Genomic DNA, 17,644 nt, shown 5'->3' with positions numbered 1-17,644 from the left:
ACTGTGCAGTTACCAGAAGGAGGAGCACAAAGGAAAGCTCTCTCTGCCTTCAGTGATTGAAAAAATGATAGCAGTAGCAGATGTGTGGCTGCTATTGCAGTGAGTGTTCCTGCAAATGTCCCTAGAGGAGACCTTAGTACATTTAAAACAAATCAAATTTAAAATTTGTACACAATGTTTCTGAGGAAAAAATCTTAATGGCTTTAGAAGTTAGGTAGCTGTTCATGGTCTGGTCTGCCAGACTGGTTTGTGAGACCAAACTATACTGTGGAACTTCAAAACAAACTCAAGTGAGAAATGCAATTAATGAGTACCCCATGTTGATTTGTGAGCTTGCAGACTTCTGCTGCCTCTCTCTGTTTCCTAGGAGAAGAAAGCTCTAGGTGTTGGAGAGGGTAGTCAGTTTGACAGCTATGATGAGCAAAAAAGAGTAGATAACCATGTGTCTGACGCATGGAGCCAAAACCGCTTTCATGTGGTTCTTGCAATAATTTCATTTACTGTCAAGTCTTCATGATTTCAGTTTTGAGAGAGAGGACAATTCATGTGCCTGTGTAGACACAAGATACCTAGATCCCTCTTTAACTTCTTTGTGGCATTTCACCATCTTTTGTTTATGAACACTTTTTCTTTAAAAGTGATTGGTTTGGTTCTTTCAAAGCAAATTGCTTCAATCATAGCAAACTATTATTAATACTACAAAGCTAATATGCAAATAAATATATGATTACCTGCATGTGAGTACTTAATCAGCATTTGAAGTACCCGCATTCTTGGTTTAAAGATCAGGTGACAGACCTATTGGGATTTGTTAAACAGGGTGTTTTGTATGCTACTAATTGTTCCTTTCAGATGTCAGTGCTGCCTTGTAGATTTCAATCTTCAAGTGGGCTACTAACTCTGTCCTACCCATTTTGAAATAAACAAGCAGAAATACCAGAAAAGATTTGCCTATCTACCAGCCTACCATTCTGGTTGGGTCTTTCATGGAGAGACTGAAATGCTGGGACTTTTGTTGCCACAATGCTCTCAGGAGAATGTTCTGCCAGTTTAAATGCATGGTGCTGTTTTTCTATTCCTCACTGTTCCTTCTGTTACTGTTTAACAGAGGTGCTCAGGAACCTGCATAGGTTGAATGTGTTTATGTAGTTACTTCATGTAATAAGGATAGGAAGTGTGACTTGCAGAAAATGCATTCAGTTGTGATTGTGTAACCGCCAGAATAATCAGGCTGTAGTCTTAAAAGGAAAAACCTGGGCCTCCCCTTATAAGAAGTTTTTAGTGATCGAATAATTCCAAATTAATTAGATTTTTTTAAAAAAATTATTGTTGTCTACTGTCAGCAGTCATTTCCAAACAACTGATCTGTGGTGAGGAAACATATTTACAACTGTGTTTCTTCATAGTTTTTTGTTAAAAAATGTTTATGTTTTGTAAGGTTGTTCTTATATTTCCTCTGTTTTTCAGGGTACTTTTGATGATTACCTGGAGTTGTTCCTACAGTTTGGCTATGTGAGTCTTTTCTCATGTGTTTATCCTCTGGCAGCTGTTTTTGCAGTGTTGAACAACATCACAGAGATATACTCTGATGCCTTAAAGATGTGCAGAGTTTACAAGCGTCCATTTGCAGAACCCACAGCGAATATTGGTGTTTGGCAGGTAAGTTTTATTTTTTTTTTTTTTTCCTATTCATTTGTTTAAAAGAGGTTTCTGCAACAGTATGAAATCTTTATTTGTCCCATGAACCACTTTAAAGTTCAGTAGGTACTTTGTTCTCTTTAATGCCCTGGAATATCATCTATCCAACTATATATCCCAGTGATTTTTTTGGTGGGGTTTTTGACCACATGCCTTTCAGCTGCCTTGGAAAATAAAGCAGATCTTTTCTTTAGTTCCTGTGTATGTATTGTACTTGTGTTGCAACTATCACAAAGCAAAGCTTCCAGATACTGCCCAGTATTCTTTGTAGCCAGTGTATTTTAGAAATGGTAACTTCTGACACAATCTCAGAAGTGTGGAGCTCAGCAAGGGCTTCAAAAGAAATGGAGCAGTAGGTAAGTAGTTGGATTCCTAAGCCAGGTTTGTGGCCTGTGCACCCATGGTTACTGGTACTCAAGCTGACTAATTGAAAATAGCCTGGATTTGTGAGAGCAGGAGCTGGAATTTTCTGCACAGCCTGAACACTGCAGTCTATCTAAACAATTTCATGGTAACAGTACTGGCTTAAGCATTTTCTGTCCTCAGTTGTTTGTCCATGCAATCATGCTGCCACCAGCTCTTTTGTGGCCTGTTGAGTGTGCTGCATGAGTGAACTGATCCTGACCAGAGTTTTCTGGAGTGACTAAGTTGCAGCCAGAAACTTTAGCATTCCATAATAGTGGTGCTTGATAAGGGAGTGTGATAAGGTTGGGGGACCTTTCTAGGGGATAATCCATATTCTAGTTTTATTTAACAGGTTTTCTAATGCTATGTGATGGAGATAAAGGGCACAATGAGCTAATGGGTTATTCAGTTTGGAGGGGTTGTAAATGTTATCAAATGAAGCAAGTGAGAGGTGAGAAATGAAATCATGAAACCTCAAGTAAAACATACAGTAAAAACATACAAACCAAGGATTCTGAGCAATGTTCATCAGACAGATACATAGATATTAATGAAGTGGACTTAGAGGTGAAGTCTTTTAATAATATGTCATTAAAATGTGTGAATTATAATCTGATTGCATTTTAACACGGGATGCACTTTCTCAGTCCAGATCTATGCTCCCAACATCTTAATGGCATAGCTACACTGACCAGTTGTGTAACCACCAGAGAAATCAGGCTTTGGTCGTAAGTCACAAGTACAGGTGCAGGTGTATTAATAGCATTTGGTTTTGCTACAATATTTGTTTCAATCAAGGGAGCAGGCTGAAAAATTACAGTGTTACTACAGAGCAGTAATTTTGGTTTACAGTGTCATTTTTTAACTAATAGCTGAAATTATTTTGCTTTGTGAATTAAAAATAATAACTAAATTTTGAAGTCATCCATTTCATATGAGAAATAAGAGTATTTGCTGAAAGATTTCTGTTAAAGGAATACTGGAATATCAGGTGAGCTGAGTCACTAGCTTCTTGTCAAGGAGAAAGTTATTTCTGCTAATTCATTGTGACAGTCACTACAATTCTGTGTCAGTCTTTCTCATTCCAGACAGGACCTTGGAATAAGTAATCCTTATATTGTTGGATATAATTGTTATGCTGTATGAATGTTTTCAGACATTTTGTGGGAGCTCTGTAGGCAAAAGCTTCTTAGACTTGTGCTGTTGCACGTGTTTAAATGTAAATCTTTCAACAAATCCCAAGTGGTTGTGATTTAAAAAAGGCATTCTGAACCATTCTCACCTTTTCCTCTTAACATTCAGACAGAACCTCCAGAGCTAGTGTTAGGACTACTAGTTCCTCTTGGAGTGTTGCAGTTTTTCCTTTATCCTGAAATAAATTTGTTTAGGAATACAACTGTAGATGAGTGCTTGCTCTTTCATGTGTTCAGGTTACAACCTTGTTGTGGTCTTGTCAAGCTGATGAGGTCTGGACTTCTTGCCAAACAAGTCCTATGCCATAGAATTCAAAAGATGGTGGAAAATAACTTAAACTAATGGGTCCTCTGAGGCTTTAATGAAGAGAGAGGTATCACACAGAGCAATTTGGGAGCTAGTAAGTTAGAGGTAATGGTCATAACTCTAAATAGATTTGTGTTTTATTTCAGTTGGCCTTTGAAACGATGAGTGTAATATCAGTTGTTACTAATTGTATACTGATTGGAATGTCTCCACAAGTGGATGCCCTTTTCCCAGACTCAAAAATGGACCTTGTTCTGACTGTGGCATTGGTAGAGGTAAGTCTGCCTTCAAACGGTGCTTATTGTAGCAAATAACACAAACACCAGTGAAAATGATAGCAGGAAGGAGACTTTACCTCACATCTTATATTAGAAGGAAATTAAGATTTCCCTATCAAAGGAATGTTTCAAGATATTTCTTTTTGATTTCTTTCTCTCCTGTGTTTTCATTTGCTGTGGATGCTGTTGCCATACTTTCCCATGCATTCCCGAGATACCGTGCATTTGTTGCTTCATGTACTTCAAGTATTTAGTAGTTCTATTTCAAGAAGCAAAATAATCACATTTTTGTGAACTGTTTATTTTTCTGCTTGGGTTGTGACCCCAACATATCTTAAAAAGTCTTCCTACATAATCTTTATTGACGTATCCTGTAGGGCTTATCTGAAAAAACTATGTGTCATGACTGTAAATATTTGTGATTGTAACAGCATTTGGGTTTAATCTTCTACTAATTCCATGTAGTAAGCACATCAGTGTCATTCCTTTTCTGTGGGATGACTGCGGGTGTTTTACAGAACTGAAATTGCAGGACTTTGCTCTTATAAGTCTTTGCTTCAGGGCTTTCTTGTATTGCATCGCCTTGACTTTTACCGATATTCTATTTTAGCTGTAGGAACTGGATTACTTTTCTCGTGGCAAAAGGTCTGGATTGTGTATGTGTAATTACTAAAGTGCATCACCTTACTGAGGTGCTTCAGGAACACCTAGAACATTGTTCTTTGTACAGGTATTACATGTTATGCAAGAAATAATTTGCTTGCTTTTTTATTTTTTTGAATTTTATTTTCCAAGCCTTAAGGTTTGCAGAGCTAACTGTAAACATGAATCATGTCAACTAGTTTGCAGGAGTTTGAGTCTACAGACAGCCTGATGCACTCTTCTATTATGTGTGTGTGGACATTTGCCTTAACCTCAGTTAGGTGTTTTAATATAATTAGCCAATCAAGTGTAATGGTATAGCTCATTACTGGACAATATATCAAGAGAGGTGATACTGTGAAGACTGGATGAGTAAATGTAAGCAGTATGGATTTCTGACAGCGTAGAGATGGGGCTGGTTTCGCCTTTGCTTGCTGTGTGTTATCCTTTTATCTGTTTGAATGTGAAGCTGGTTATTTGATCTCTAGACAGACCTCTGTTTCTTGGTAGACCAAAGGAAAATACCATTGAATAACCAAATTGAAATTCTGTTTATACACAACCCTTTAGGGAACAGGAATTGCAGCATAATAATTAGGTAGCTCTTGGAACTCCCTAACTAACCCTGTATCTCAAATTATCTATAAATACCATGGAAAGAGAGATTCAGAAAACAAAGGCAAGAAGTTTGGAGGGAAAAGGTAAATTAGTGTTGAAGAGAGGAGAGGGGAAAAATGCTGTCTTATATAGAGAAGCAACTTTGGTGAAGACCACCAATCTATGATTACCACAGTACGAAAGGACTGTAGGAAGCTAATGCTGGATGAGCCAGAGGAAATGGAAGGTAATAATTGGGTTAAAGAAAAGTCAAGTATTCTCTAATTATTCTGCTTAATTAAAAAAACCCTAAATGACCAAACAACAGAAAGACAAGCCATAATGCACTGATCAGAAAAGGTCTGTTTAAAAAAGCTTTAATTAAAAGTATCTAGTATCCTTGATGACTAAATTCTAGTCTGATTTTTTTTCTTGTGGTTGTTTTTCTGTTATTACCAGCTATTTATTGTCTGAGAAAACAGAGGGATGCAAAACCCAACATGTGAGTCTTACTGTATGTTTCTGGAGCATAACAAGCCATGTGATTTTTTTGGAATGTAGTTGTTTGGTTATAAACAGTTCCAAAATTACTCAATGTGAAATGTAAGACTTTTGCAGTCTCCATAAGGACACTCTTTTAGTACATTTTAAACAGTATTTGACAGCTTCACAGGTGTGGGGCTAGAGGTTTTTTGCGTAGTTTGTTTTCGTTTTTTAAAGAGATGGAGAATAGCTCAGGTCATACAATATTGCAGAAAGTTTTGTAACACAAATTTTGAACTTTCTAGAGTGCAAAAGAGTTTTCTTAAGTGAAACGCATTTTATATAGAAATTTAATTGAAAAGAACAGTATGAAAATGAACACAGCAAACATGAGTTATGTCTGTTGAAAATGGTTTCAGTTGTGTTGACAGTTAAACGTGTTCTTAGTCACAGAAATTTTTTATGAGAGGTTCTGTTGAACATATTTCAGGTTAAAACATTTATTACAGAAGGTTCAAAGAGGAGGATTACTGGATGCTGTGGGGCTATGAACAGCAGCAGTATAGATTATGTCACCTTCAGGAGATGGGGATGGTTTTGCTTTTGCTTCCTATGTATTTACTCCCATCTTATCTGTTACATTGGGACTTTCTTTTATCTGGTGTGTGATGAAACAGATCAGGGAGTTGATGTGGGAGAAGTTGTCCGACCCAGTTTGCTAGGGAGGAGAGCAGAAGCAGCGGCGTGTGGGAGACATGCAGTAGTGCTGTGGTAGGTTTATGCTGGATTAAATTTGTACGACTTCTGCATCACTGAGCCTTTCTACTTTAAGTATCACTTAATCTATGGAAAGAACTCTGAGCTATGAAAGGAGCACAGATCTCATGTATCGGCAGTATTGCCATGTGCCTTTATTCTATTTATTAATAATTAAACTCTGCATTTCAGTTGTAAAGATATACTCAGGAACAGAATATATTACATTAAACTTCTAGGACAAACCTGATGCATCTAAAGTGCATCAATGTCAAGGTAGAAAAAAAATTCAGATGTGTCAGGGTGTTGATAGAAGAGTCTTTTAAATCACCTAGCAGAGATTGAGAAAAACACGATACAGGTGAATTCTTTTATTTTCTGGTGTTTGCTGCAGGTATTTTACTGTGTGTTTATGCTGTTTTGACAGCATCTTGGCAGGCAGTTTGAAAATGCTGAGAGAAATTTCTTTGAGTTGGCTATGTGTATTTTCGCATGATCTATTGATGGGGTAACCTACTTAAATCTTAGCTTCGTAAAGTATTTTAATCAGTTTTTAGTAACTGAGACTCCAGTTGTGTATTTATATATCTGTTTGATGGAAAACTAAATAGAAAAGCATTGTTGTCAAAGCCAGGCATAGGTATTAGTGATGTCCTGATTTTCTTTTTTTATTTTTTTCAAAAAATGCTTGTGCTTTTTAATAATAATACAAATCCTCTTCAAATGGAAACAGTTTATATAGCAACATTTAACACCACCCACTACTGAAGTAACAAAGAACTGTGTGTGATATTCTTGTAAGCATTCAACATTTAACACCCAGCCCCTACTGATTTATGCAAAATATTTTTTTTCCCATTAACAACTATTTACTCTGATATGCTATCTACATTTTTGGTGGGAATATGTATTGTGTGAGTGAAGTAAATATTAATTAGTATGCCACAGAATAAAATACTATCAATTTCAAAATAATGGCAAGCATTAAAATAATAAAATAGAATAATATTTTTTAAAGTATTAAACCAGTGGGTTTTTTGAACAGTTGACCTATTTTCATCAATTCAACATCTGCTTCCATGGCAACATGGTTTGAACCAGGAGCAGAATGATGAAACTCCCCTCTTTTACTTATGGATGGATGCTAACTGAGTGCAGCCAGTGCAGTTTTCAAACAAAAAGAAGTAGCTGAATGCCCTTAAAGCAGGAAACAATAAATCCTTATTAACATAATTTTAAAAATAGTTTTATCACATTGTGTGTTTAGTTATTCAGACTTCACCATAGACACATAATTCTGATGAATTCAGGTGCAAAGTAGGACATTCCAAGCACGTGTCTGTGCTTGCGTGAAACTGTTCCAAATCACTTCTGACTGCCTACACTGATTTGAACCACAAAAGCCAGAAATAACGCTGAAGAAACTTGGTGCATAGTGAGGGAAGTAGGTTAAAACAAGTGTAACCTTAAATCAGCAGTGCTTTTTGAAATTTTTCTTGCAAAAATTGTTGACAAAGAGTTTTGTTCCTGTTGTCCCTGTTTCTTTTTAATGTGGACTCTGATAAATTTAAGGAATGCTAATTAAATCAGTATCAGGACTACTCTAAGAGTTGAGCTCAGTTCTATGTACAACTCTTAAGCAGTGATTATTGCTTTGACAGTACATCAGTAGTGGAGTTTTGAAGAAGTAGCTGTGAAGTACAGCTCCTCATGAATGTGGCCTAGCCTCCAAAAGCAACTTGTATGTGCAGCCCTGAAGTGTAGTAAACTAATGGAAAGCTTTTTTGCAGAAGTGCCCTTAGCCTGGATGTTATGCATCACATGAGGCATTTGGGAATTAGCTTGGAAAATAGTAAGTAGTAATGAAGGTCCTTCTTGGTAATGGTAATATAAAATCTGATATTGCAGTCTAGAAAAGTGATTTTGAAAATAATGTAATCGGCTCTGCTATAGATGAAAATGAGGAGTTTTGCATAGGGACATGGCTGGTGTATTTGTAGTAAACATGGCTGAAGCAGTTGGTCTGTGTTGATTTAATTTCATGGTCTCCTCATAAGGACATAGATCTTCATGAGCTTCACAGAAAAACCTGTATTGACAAGTTAGTTCTGTAAGAAGTATGGAGTGGAATAAAGGAAGTAATCCTTTCTTAAGCCTTGATTTTTCTGGGTGAGTAGGAGCTGATGACCCATTTATGAAATGATGGAAAGTGGGATTCATAGCATGTCAATAAAGCTGATCAAAAATCAAAGTGATTGAGAGTTGCCTGGTACACAACTTTTCTTTAGAATTCTGTTTTATTAAGTGTATTTTTTTTTTTAATCAAAGGCCTCCTGGTGTAGAGAAGAAGCTCTTTGAGCTTCTGCTGAACAATCTTGATGTAGTAATCCCAAAACTCAGTCAGCTCAACAGTAAGCTTGACAGTTGTTTCTGAAATGATGTGCCAGAGAAACTGGGAAAAACTACTAGAGCCAAGCAGTTTGAATTCCAGTAGATTACAAGGTATATCATCTAGTTCTAGGCATCATCATACTTTGCATTCTGCACAAACTTGAAAATTAGTAAGCATTGCATCCTGAGGGCAGTTGAAGATCTTTTGAATCCACTTTCTGAGCAGAAGCAATTTTAGGTGGATGTCAAAATTAATGTATTTTTTCCTTTAAAAATTTCTTAAATATTTTGCAACAGATTTCAGTGCAATCTCTTTTCTCCTGATAAAGCTGCGTAATTCTGGTTTTTATAAAACAGTTCTAGTTGAATTATTTCCTGGCAATAATGTACATGACTCCATTCTGGGCAGATGGAGGTGAGGCGTGGTCCTGCATGGCATAGCATTCCTTGTATATGGAGCAAATAGCTTTCTTCACGTAGAACTCATGAGTTTGGGACTTAGAAGATACACTAAATATACATTTATGTAAGGGCCAACTTTAGTAGAAAAGGAACTGGGAAAAGATGCAGAAAAATAGGCTGCATCTGTACACACACATGTATAAATCCTTTGTTACTGATGGAGTTACAGAAGCGCAAAGGTGGAAGCATAACAGCTGTGCATGAAATGATGTTTTTGCTAAATTATTTCTGCGTTATTGCCAGATACTAACACAGGATACAGGAGCTGCAGAGTTTCACATATGGAATTAAAGAGCAGTGGAGGTGGAAGGGACCTCTGGAGATTATTTGCCCAAACCTTCTGCTGAAAGCAGGACCCTGGATTAAGTTGTCAGTGTCCTTATCAAGATAAGCTAAGACTTGAGCACTAGCAGTGAGGGAAAGTCAACCACTTCTCTGGGCAATCTGGTCCACTGTTTAATTGTTTTCGTGGCAAATAATAGTTTTTTTTTCTTATGGGAGGAAAAAAATTTCTCTAGTGCAACTTTGTAGCTCGTGACCTCTTGTTCTTACACTGTGCAATTTTGTGAAGAGGGTACCTCTGTCTTCTTGAAAACTGCCTGTCAGGCACTGGAAGGATGTGATCGGATCTTACCCACCTTCCAAAACCTTCTCTTACCTGGGTGTAACAAATTGAGTATCTTCAACCTGTGTTCACATGTCAGGTTCTTCAACACTGTACATGGCTCTCCAAGAGGCCCCCTCCAGATTTTCAGTCGCTGTTTTCCAAGTTGCCAGTTCCACTTAAAAAAAAAAAAAAAAAAAAAAATCAAACCAAAAAACAAAACTGCTTTTAATTCATGCTTATCCCCTTACGTCTTTCTGCTAATTGCAGTGTGTATTCTTTCTTTGTCTTCAATGTATTTGCTCTTAAATCAGAGAGAATAATTTCTGGGAGTGTTAGGCAACTCTTAACTTTCTTGCTGCTGAAATCTTTTTGGCAACAGTCTTGAGGTAACTCTCTTTCCATGTGTTAATTTTTTTTTTTTTTTGGTGGTGGTAATGTGTTTTTTCCATAATGACACGTATGCATGCATATACATAATACTGCATTTATAACCTGAAGAGTTTGTCAGTTTTCAGATATAATTGCAAGGTGGAGTACTTAGTGGTAAATATTTGATGTGTGGTTTCGATTTCTTCTTAATAGTTAAATGTATATGAAAAAATATTTGATTTATGGTTCGTTTTTGGAAAATGCTTGGCAATTTAATTCATCAAGGATTTTATTTCAGTGAAACAGATATCCTAGCCAAGACATGTCTATGCTTGCATGTGGTAAAAATGGGAAAACAGGAAAATGGAAAAATGCACTTTATGCAAATTGTGTAATTACTTGGCTCATTGTTGTATACATACATAAAATAATTCTGCAGCATTACTGATGCTGAATATTAAAAATGGTTAATACAAAGCACTAGTGATTTCAATTAACCTATTCTTTTGTTCTAGAATACCTCTACCTCAGCTGTGAACATCTACTTTATATATATATATACATATACATATGCATATGAAATAATATCTAAAAGCCCTCCTTTAAAAATCTAATATGTATGTTTTTGTTTTTAATACAATACAAAATAGTAATTTGATTTTTTTTTTTATTCTCCACTAGAGAGACAGGTAAGCCACTGCAGTTTGGTGTATTCCTAGAATTGAAATTGTGAGACATAAAAATAGTTGGATATTTTAACTTCAAGCTGAAACACTGGCAAAAAATTCCAGTAGTTGCTGACTAGCCTCAGTGTGAGACTTAATGGAAGCTTCTAAAGCTATAAATATGTAAAGATTGTCTAAAGACTTAAATTCCACTGGTTCTTTATTTTATTGTTTGGCAACATTTTAAGAGTAAAAATGAACTCAAATATCAGTGCTTTTTATATTCATATTACTTTGCAAAAGATTCTTGAAATTGTAGATTTAGTTTTAATATAAAGTGAAGTAATATTTTAGATAAGTTATTCTTCTGAATTACAGGAACAGATTATTCTCAGGGCTTTTTTTTTTTTTTTTTTCCCCTCACCTTTCGGATGTGGGGAAAGATTCATGGATTTGTCTGTATAAAATTTTATACAAGTTAGCTGCAAGAAGCCTCCTGGAACCACATCAGTGAGGTTAAAAAAAAATGCCAGGTTTGCTGGTTGTACATTACTACAGATTATATTTATTTGCAAAATCAAAATTTATCACAGATCTTTTTATTGCCATCTACTGGTTCTTTTGAGATATTTATTCTGATTTAGTGTTGATTTTTTGGTCACTTTGAGTAATAAAACTTAATGCCAAAAGTGTGTCAGAATGAAAACCAGCACTAAAAATTCAAATATCTAAGTGAGTTGTGTTCCATAGCTTTCTGCTAGTATAGAAATGAAAATGCATGTTAACATCTATGCTTAAATAGTCCAATGGATTTTTGAAAATGTCAGAGCTTAAAACAGTATTTTTCCATTTTCCTATTTGTGAGTAATTTTTCTTTGTTCCTCTTTAGTTTCTGTTCTTTATTCAAACCCTTCCATTTTCAGGTTCTCAATTTGCTGTGTTTGAAATTGAAAAATAATCACAGATGAATGAGTTGTGCTCTTCAAACTGTGTACAAACTCTGAGATGTGTTAAATATATAGGCACATATTGTAATGTGTAGGACAGCAAGAAACCAAGGTACTCTGTCAGGTTTTTCCACTCTGATAACTGGAATGTGTTGATATATTCTATTACTGTGTCTTTCCCAACTGGAGCATTTTGACAGTAATGTTCATTCCTGGCTGACACAATGCAGAATGTGATTTTTATTTTTAAAGAAGACAGTGTGCAAAGGATGGCTGAGCTAGATCAGATCAGGAATCTTCATAGGCCAGGATCCTTTCTGCAGCAGAGGCCAAGGGAAGAGTAAATTAGTACAGTCAACTATGTAGTCATGCTCTTTCCAAATTAATTCCCAGAATCTGGTGATTTGCAGTGTAACCTGTCTAGTAACTGACACAATCTGGCCAGAGCTGCTTGGGAAGGTGTGCAATTATACAATGGTGTACCTACTTTTTCAAAAGAATTTGAATTTTACTCTAGTAAAATGCTACTTAAGCAACTAATGCTGACATACTCTTGGTATCATAAGTGATTACCATATGTATTGGTTCTACCCTGCATTTTCATAGGTTTTCTCTGTGTTTTTTTTTCAATTGTCTTTTCTGCCTGGGAAGCATTTTTAATTCTTAAGTTGGATTCTGCTAGTGTGGTTGTGACATTATAGTGGAGGTTAAGAGCCCAGGAAGCCGCCTCACTGTGAGAAAACCTTGGAGGTCTCTTAGTGGAAACAATGATAACAAGGAGGGAATATTCTCTTCTTGCTGTCAGCTGGGTGGTGGTAGAACAGGGAGCCACAAAGGTATCAGGTGCTAGTTAGCTTAAAGATCTGAACTTTCCAAAAGGGTCATATTGCTTTAGTAGGAATAAGAAATGGATGTGTCTGGGATGGTGCCATTCCTCATGAATTACTATTATCTGGTAGATACTGCTATACTCTTATTAAGAAGTTTGGATGGGAGAGGTACTTTAGGAAGGGAGCACATTTCTTAACTATGCTAATAAGTGCTTTGGAAATGTCAGCCTGGAAGAATAGCAGGAGAAGACAGAGTAAGAATATTTTTTTCCTGTTTCTTCTGGGATTGTGCAAAGGATGCCAGAATGACAAAACCTCAAAAGGGAGGATGAATAGGGAACAGATCATTGCAGACAATTACAAGACATTTTAAAGAACTCCATAAGAATCAGACTTTCAAATATCTTTAAAACCCCCTTAGTTTAATATTTCCCACAAAGAAGTTTCCTTTAATATGTAAATATTTCCAGCTCAAGCCTGAATATGCTGAATACACTTCCTTGCTGGCAATTGGAACTTGAACGTCCAGACAAAAGCCAAGTTAATACTTATTAATATTAATTGTTTACTTTCCACTTGATTAGGATTAGTAATTGTTTAATGACGAGACAGAGTATGAACATTCAAAGCCTTCTTGCTTCACAACCGTTTCAAGACTGGCTTAGCATTTCATGAAGCTGAATTGTTTTGTTTTGTAAATAATGTATTAGTTTATTGTCTTAAATTATTTAAATAATTCTCTGCAAATGCATTACCCATAGCTGTCAGCACAAGCCTGAATAATGGAATCTGTGAATAGGTGGAGCTATAGGGCTCCACTGTATTTCCATTTATCTCTGGTGCAGTTTGCAGCAGTGTTAATTTGTATTGTTCTTACTAGGAACATTCCTTTTTTAGGGACTGCAGTGTTTTTCCCTCTCTAGGAAAAGTATTTTATGATTTCTTTGTCTAGTGTGGTACATTTTGGTTGGTTTGTTTGGTTTTTAAACTGTGTGCAGCATTGGACAATAAATACACTTTGTCATTTGTATCCTCTGATGATTAAGAGTGAAAATGAGTGGCTCTGAGCAGGTAGGGTAGAAAATGCAGGGTATGCAGCTGCAGCTGGAAAAGAGATGGAGAATAGAAAATCATTAAAACTGACTATAAATAGCAGGAGAAAGCCAGTAAAACATGTTGGAGCCTCTGCATTGTTGATTAGATATAAACACCTCTTTTCAGAAAGAGCCTTAATAATGTAGTATTGTTGCTCACATGTTTCCTAATAAGAAATTTGCAGAAAATTTTACCTTTCTTTTACTGAATTTCTTTGCAATAACTTCTAACATTCTGGTCTGGAGTGTTAAATCTTCTGGATCAACTTTGGTACTCATGTTGTTGACTTTTTTACATACCTACTCAGTGTCGTAAACATAATTAGGAGTCATTTATTGGAAGCTTGCAGCATGAGTTCTATAGTCTTTTATTTAAAAATTAGTGAAATTTGTTGCTATAGTTTTTACCCTCCCAAACCTTTTTTAAAAAAAGTTCTGAAGCATCATGGACTTTGTAAAATCTATAAACAAGCCTTTTTCCATTTGCATTGTTACGTTTTTTACATGCCACCTGGCACACTTAAATGAAAACTGATTTTGGAACTCCAATTGTGCAAGAAAATGCAGTGCTGGATTGAAAGGCTGTAGCAGAGAGTTTGTTGGGGGTTTTTAATAGTCTTTCTAAAAACATGTTATTAAATGCAGGCTGAAGATGATCATGAGTCATACTGGAAAGTAAATGCCAGAAGAACTGGGGCTTAATTACTTCATTTGTGCACTGAATTTTTATCTTAGAGTGGAAGAGAGTGTCAGTCCAGATTTTCACTCTCCTGATCAGAAGAAGTTAGTGGAATGATACGTAATTTTCAAAATAATTTTTTATTCATTGTGGCACTGTTCAAGCTGTGAGGTATGTCCTGCTTCTTTCATGCCTCAAACAGTCCTTTTGAAGTCGAGGGAGATTCCTCATGCTTGCTTATAATCAGCTAAATCTCTACAATGAATTACACAAAGGAAATACAGATAGATGTTGCTGAGAATTCATAAACCATAATATGTTTGATCAAGGTTAGTTTTAGTCAGAGGATTTGTTGTATGATGAAAAGTGTGTGTGTATGTGCCTGGTATAGGGATTATGGATAAACCAATGTCAAATATTAGGATATCTTTCATTAAACTTGCAATATAGTTTGTGATACTGCAGTTAATCTTCATCTCAGCATAATTTTTCTTTTTTTCAGAAGTTCACAAACACTGAAAAATTGAAGACAAAGGTTTTTTTGAAATCTGGTGAAATGGGAATAAACAGTTTATTACAGGAAATGTTTAAATTTTTACTTTTAGAGCTTAGCTAATAAAATTATTGAATTCAAATGCTTTTTTTTTTTTCTTCTAGCTTCTAAGAGGCTTTGCTTAAGAAAGAAGATTATATACCAAGAGTGGTTTGTAACAGAAAAATTATTAATGCATCTTGAATTATAGTATATTGAAAACACCTGGAAGTATCAGTCCATGCTAGCATTAGTTCCATTTGCCAGTCCTGCTTCACTTCCTGTGTAATTTTAGGAATTACAGGATGAAGCAGGAGAAATGTGATGGGTATTAGTGTGACATCTTCCTAGTGGTTTTGATGTCAGTTTAACAAAATAATTCCATAGAAAGTGTAATACATTATTCTTAAAAACATAAAATGCATATCTAGGCCTGATTTGAGGTTGAACTCTTTACATGTGAATAAGGAGTCCACATAACAGATTACAGACTATTCCTGTCAGTTTTCCTGTTTCTGTTTCACTCCCTGTAATCAGAGTAGACTATAATGACTTCTAAATTCTGACTGCAGCCTGTCCTTTAAGAGTCAAGAGCAGAGCTGATACTGAGAGTGGGATGTAGCCATATTCCTCCCCAAGGGGACAGCCGGTGGAAAAGGGATACTGGTACCATTGTGCTAATAGCTTCATGAACTGGTCTTCTGTAAACTTGGAAAGTCCTGTCATGGCCAAATAAAACTGACTCTGGGTATGTCAACAGGAGTGAGTAGATCTGCCTCTTTAGGATTTCTAGTTATTTTGGTGCTTATTTTGGCAGCTACCTGTAGCACAAAACATACTGGTAATTTCCTTGGTAGTAGTGAGACTGTGGTTCTTTGTCAACTGGATGGATATTGTAAGTTCTGAATTTGATGAGTGTGGGTAGAGCCTTCTTTCATTTTTTGTTGTTCTGTTTTTATGAGTCCTGCAAGTTGATCAGGCTTTCCAAGCAGCCTCAGGTGCTGTGATGGTTACACTAAGACCTGAACTAGCCCGAGAAGTTAACAGTAATGCTGAAGAAGAGATATTAGGAGTGCACCTCCTCATATGAATGCTCTGTTACAGTATTTTAGTAATTTCGTTCTGCTATATATTTTTAAAATGAGAAGTTCCAAATGGGCTGAGTTTTTAGCCTGTTTTTCATGTCCCCTCCCTTCCCTTTCTAACAGTTCCTGAAGGTGGGGTGAATAACAGTGCTGGCAACTTGCTCTTCCTTCCTACCCTGCATGTAGATTAAACTCTGAGATCAATAGTATCTATAGTTACAGAGTTTAAACACAAAATAATTTCTGTAGCAAGGGATCAAAAGCTGTATGTTGTAAAGCATCTTCTGAAGCCGAAGTGTAGGAGTATATACAGCTGTATGATATATTTCTCAAATTTTAGCTAGGGAAGCTATATGGGAAGAATTGCCTTTCTACCAGAAACAGAACAAAAAGGAGGAAGGAATCCAGTTTCCTTTGCAATGTCACATTAATAATGGCACCTGCATCTTGCTTTGCTCAGCTTCCCTCTAAAGACATCTGAGCTGCAGAGATCTAGTGAGTGATAGAATATAATCTTGGAAGCTGTAGAAAGACAGATGTTTATTTTTATCTCACAGAGTAATTGTGGCTAATATGTTAAAAAAAAAAAAAAAAAGGCAAGCTGTATTGTGGATTCTTTTAAAAGTTTGGGGCAAGACTTAAAACTTTGTTGACTCTGTTTCAAACTGAAGATGCCTCCTATCTTGTCATTTTCTCTTAGTGCATTGCCTCAAGACATTGCCCTGATACAGTTATACTGATGGATTCTGCTGGAACAAAAGTGTCCTTATACATGTGTATGCATTGTATAACACACAATGGTAGCTTCAGTATTTTGGAAAAAAGTCAAGACTTACAGAAAAATTCTTGTTAGATTCCTTAGGCCTACTGCCATCTGTAGCTGTAAACTGCACCCTTGCCATTAGTACCTTTCTAATGTGCTTTATATTACAGAATTTAGCTACACTTGGAAAACCAGTGTCAAAACCATTCAGGGCCTAAGAGGGCTACCTATTGTTTCGGTATGTAACTCAGAAAAAGCTTCACTTTGGCAGGACAGGCTCAGGTGTGCATCATTCTCCCTCTGCTCCTGTTTACCCCATTTTTCAACAGAAGATATGAAGGTGTGTTTGCAACCTCACTGCAGGAATAAGGAAGGAGACTCTGCTGTTTGAAGGTGGAAGAGCTGCAGTACCATGTAACAACTCTGCCAGTCTGGCTGATTGGGAAATGAAGATTCAAAGTGTTTTGTAGACCCTGCCTTAAGTTCAGTTTCTATAACTTTTCTTTGGCTGCTCTGAACCAAGATCATGCAATCTTGACCAGACTCACAACATGTGAGATTGCTGACATGAGGGCTCTGAGCCTTGTAAAGTAACCTACTTCTGAGCTTTCTCTTCTTGTGATTGACAAATTTTTAACCAAAATCTCCCAAGTACAAGTTAAGCTGGTTAATACTTTTAGCATAGCAAAGTATTTAGTCACTGTTCCTTTCATGATCACTTTCCAACTGCTGTTTTCTGAATCACGTGAATTTACATCTTTAAACTTTTCCTCGCAGGTCGGTTATTTCAAAATACTTCATTTTGTTCTCACCAGAGTTGTCTCTATTTTTAAAATGATGATACCTGACGCAAGCTACCAG

General features: G+C 36.2%; 1 protein-coding gene across 3 annotated transcripts in view; it reads left to right on the top strand.

Annotated features, from left to right (window-relative positions):
• Positions 1 to 17,644, top strand: part of ANO10 (anoctamin 10) — a 132,307-nt gene that overhangs the window by 17,099 nt on the left and 97,564 nt on the right. For all 3 annotated transcript variants that reach the window (XM_040082640.2, XM_040082649.2, XM_058423053.1), the window contains exons 10-11: positions 1,468 to 1,659; positions 3,750 to 3,878. In XM_040082640.2, the coding sequence (XP_039938574.1) occupies positions 1,468 to 1,659; positions 3,750 to 3,878 (321 nt within the window). The remainder of the gene's footprint in view (positions 1 to 1,467; positions 1,660 to 3,749; positions 3,879 to 17,644) is intronic.

The sequence above is a fragment of the Hirundo rustica genome, chromosome 1 (assembly GCF_015227805.2).
Source record: "Hirundo rustica isolate bHirRus1 chromosome 1, bHirRus1.pri.v3, whole genome shotgun sequence".
In the NCBI taxonomy this organism is placed as follows: Eukaryota; Metazoa; Chordata; class Aves; order Passeriformes; family Hirundinidae; genus Hirundo; species Hirundo rustica.
This window is presented reverse-complemented; position numbering and strand designations above follow the sequence as displayed.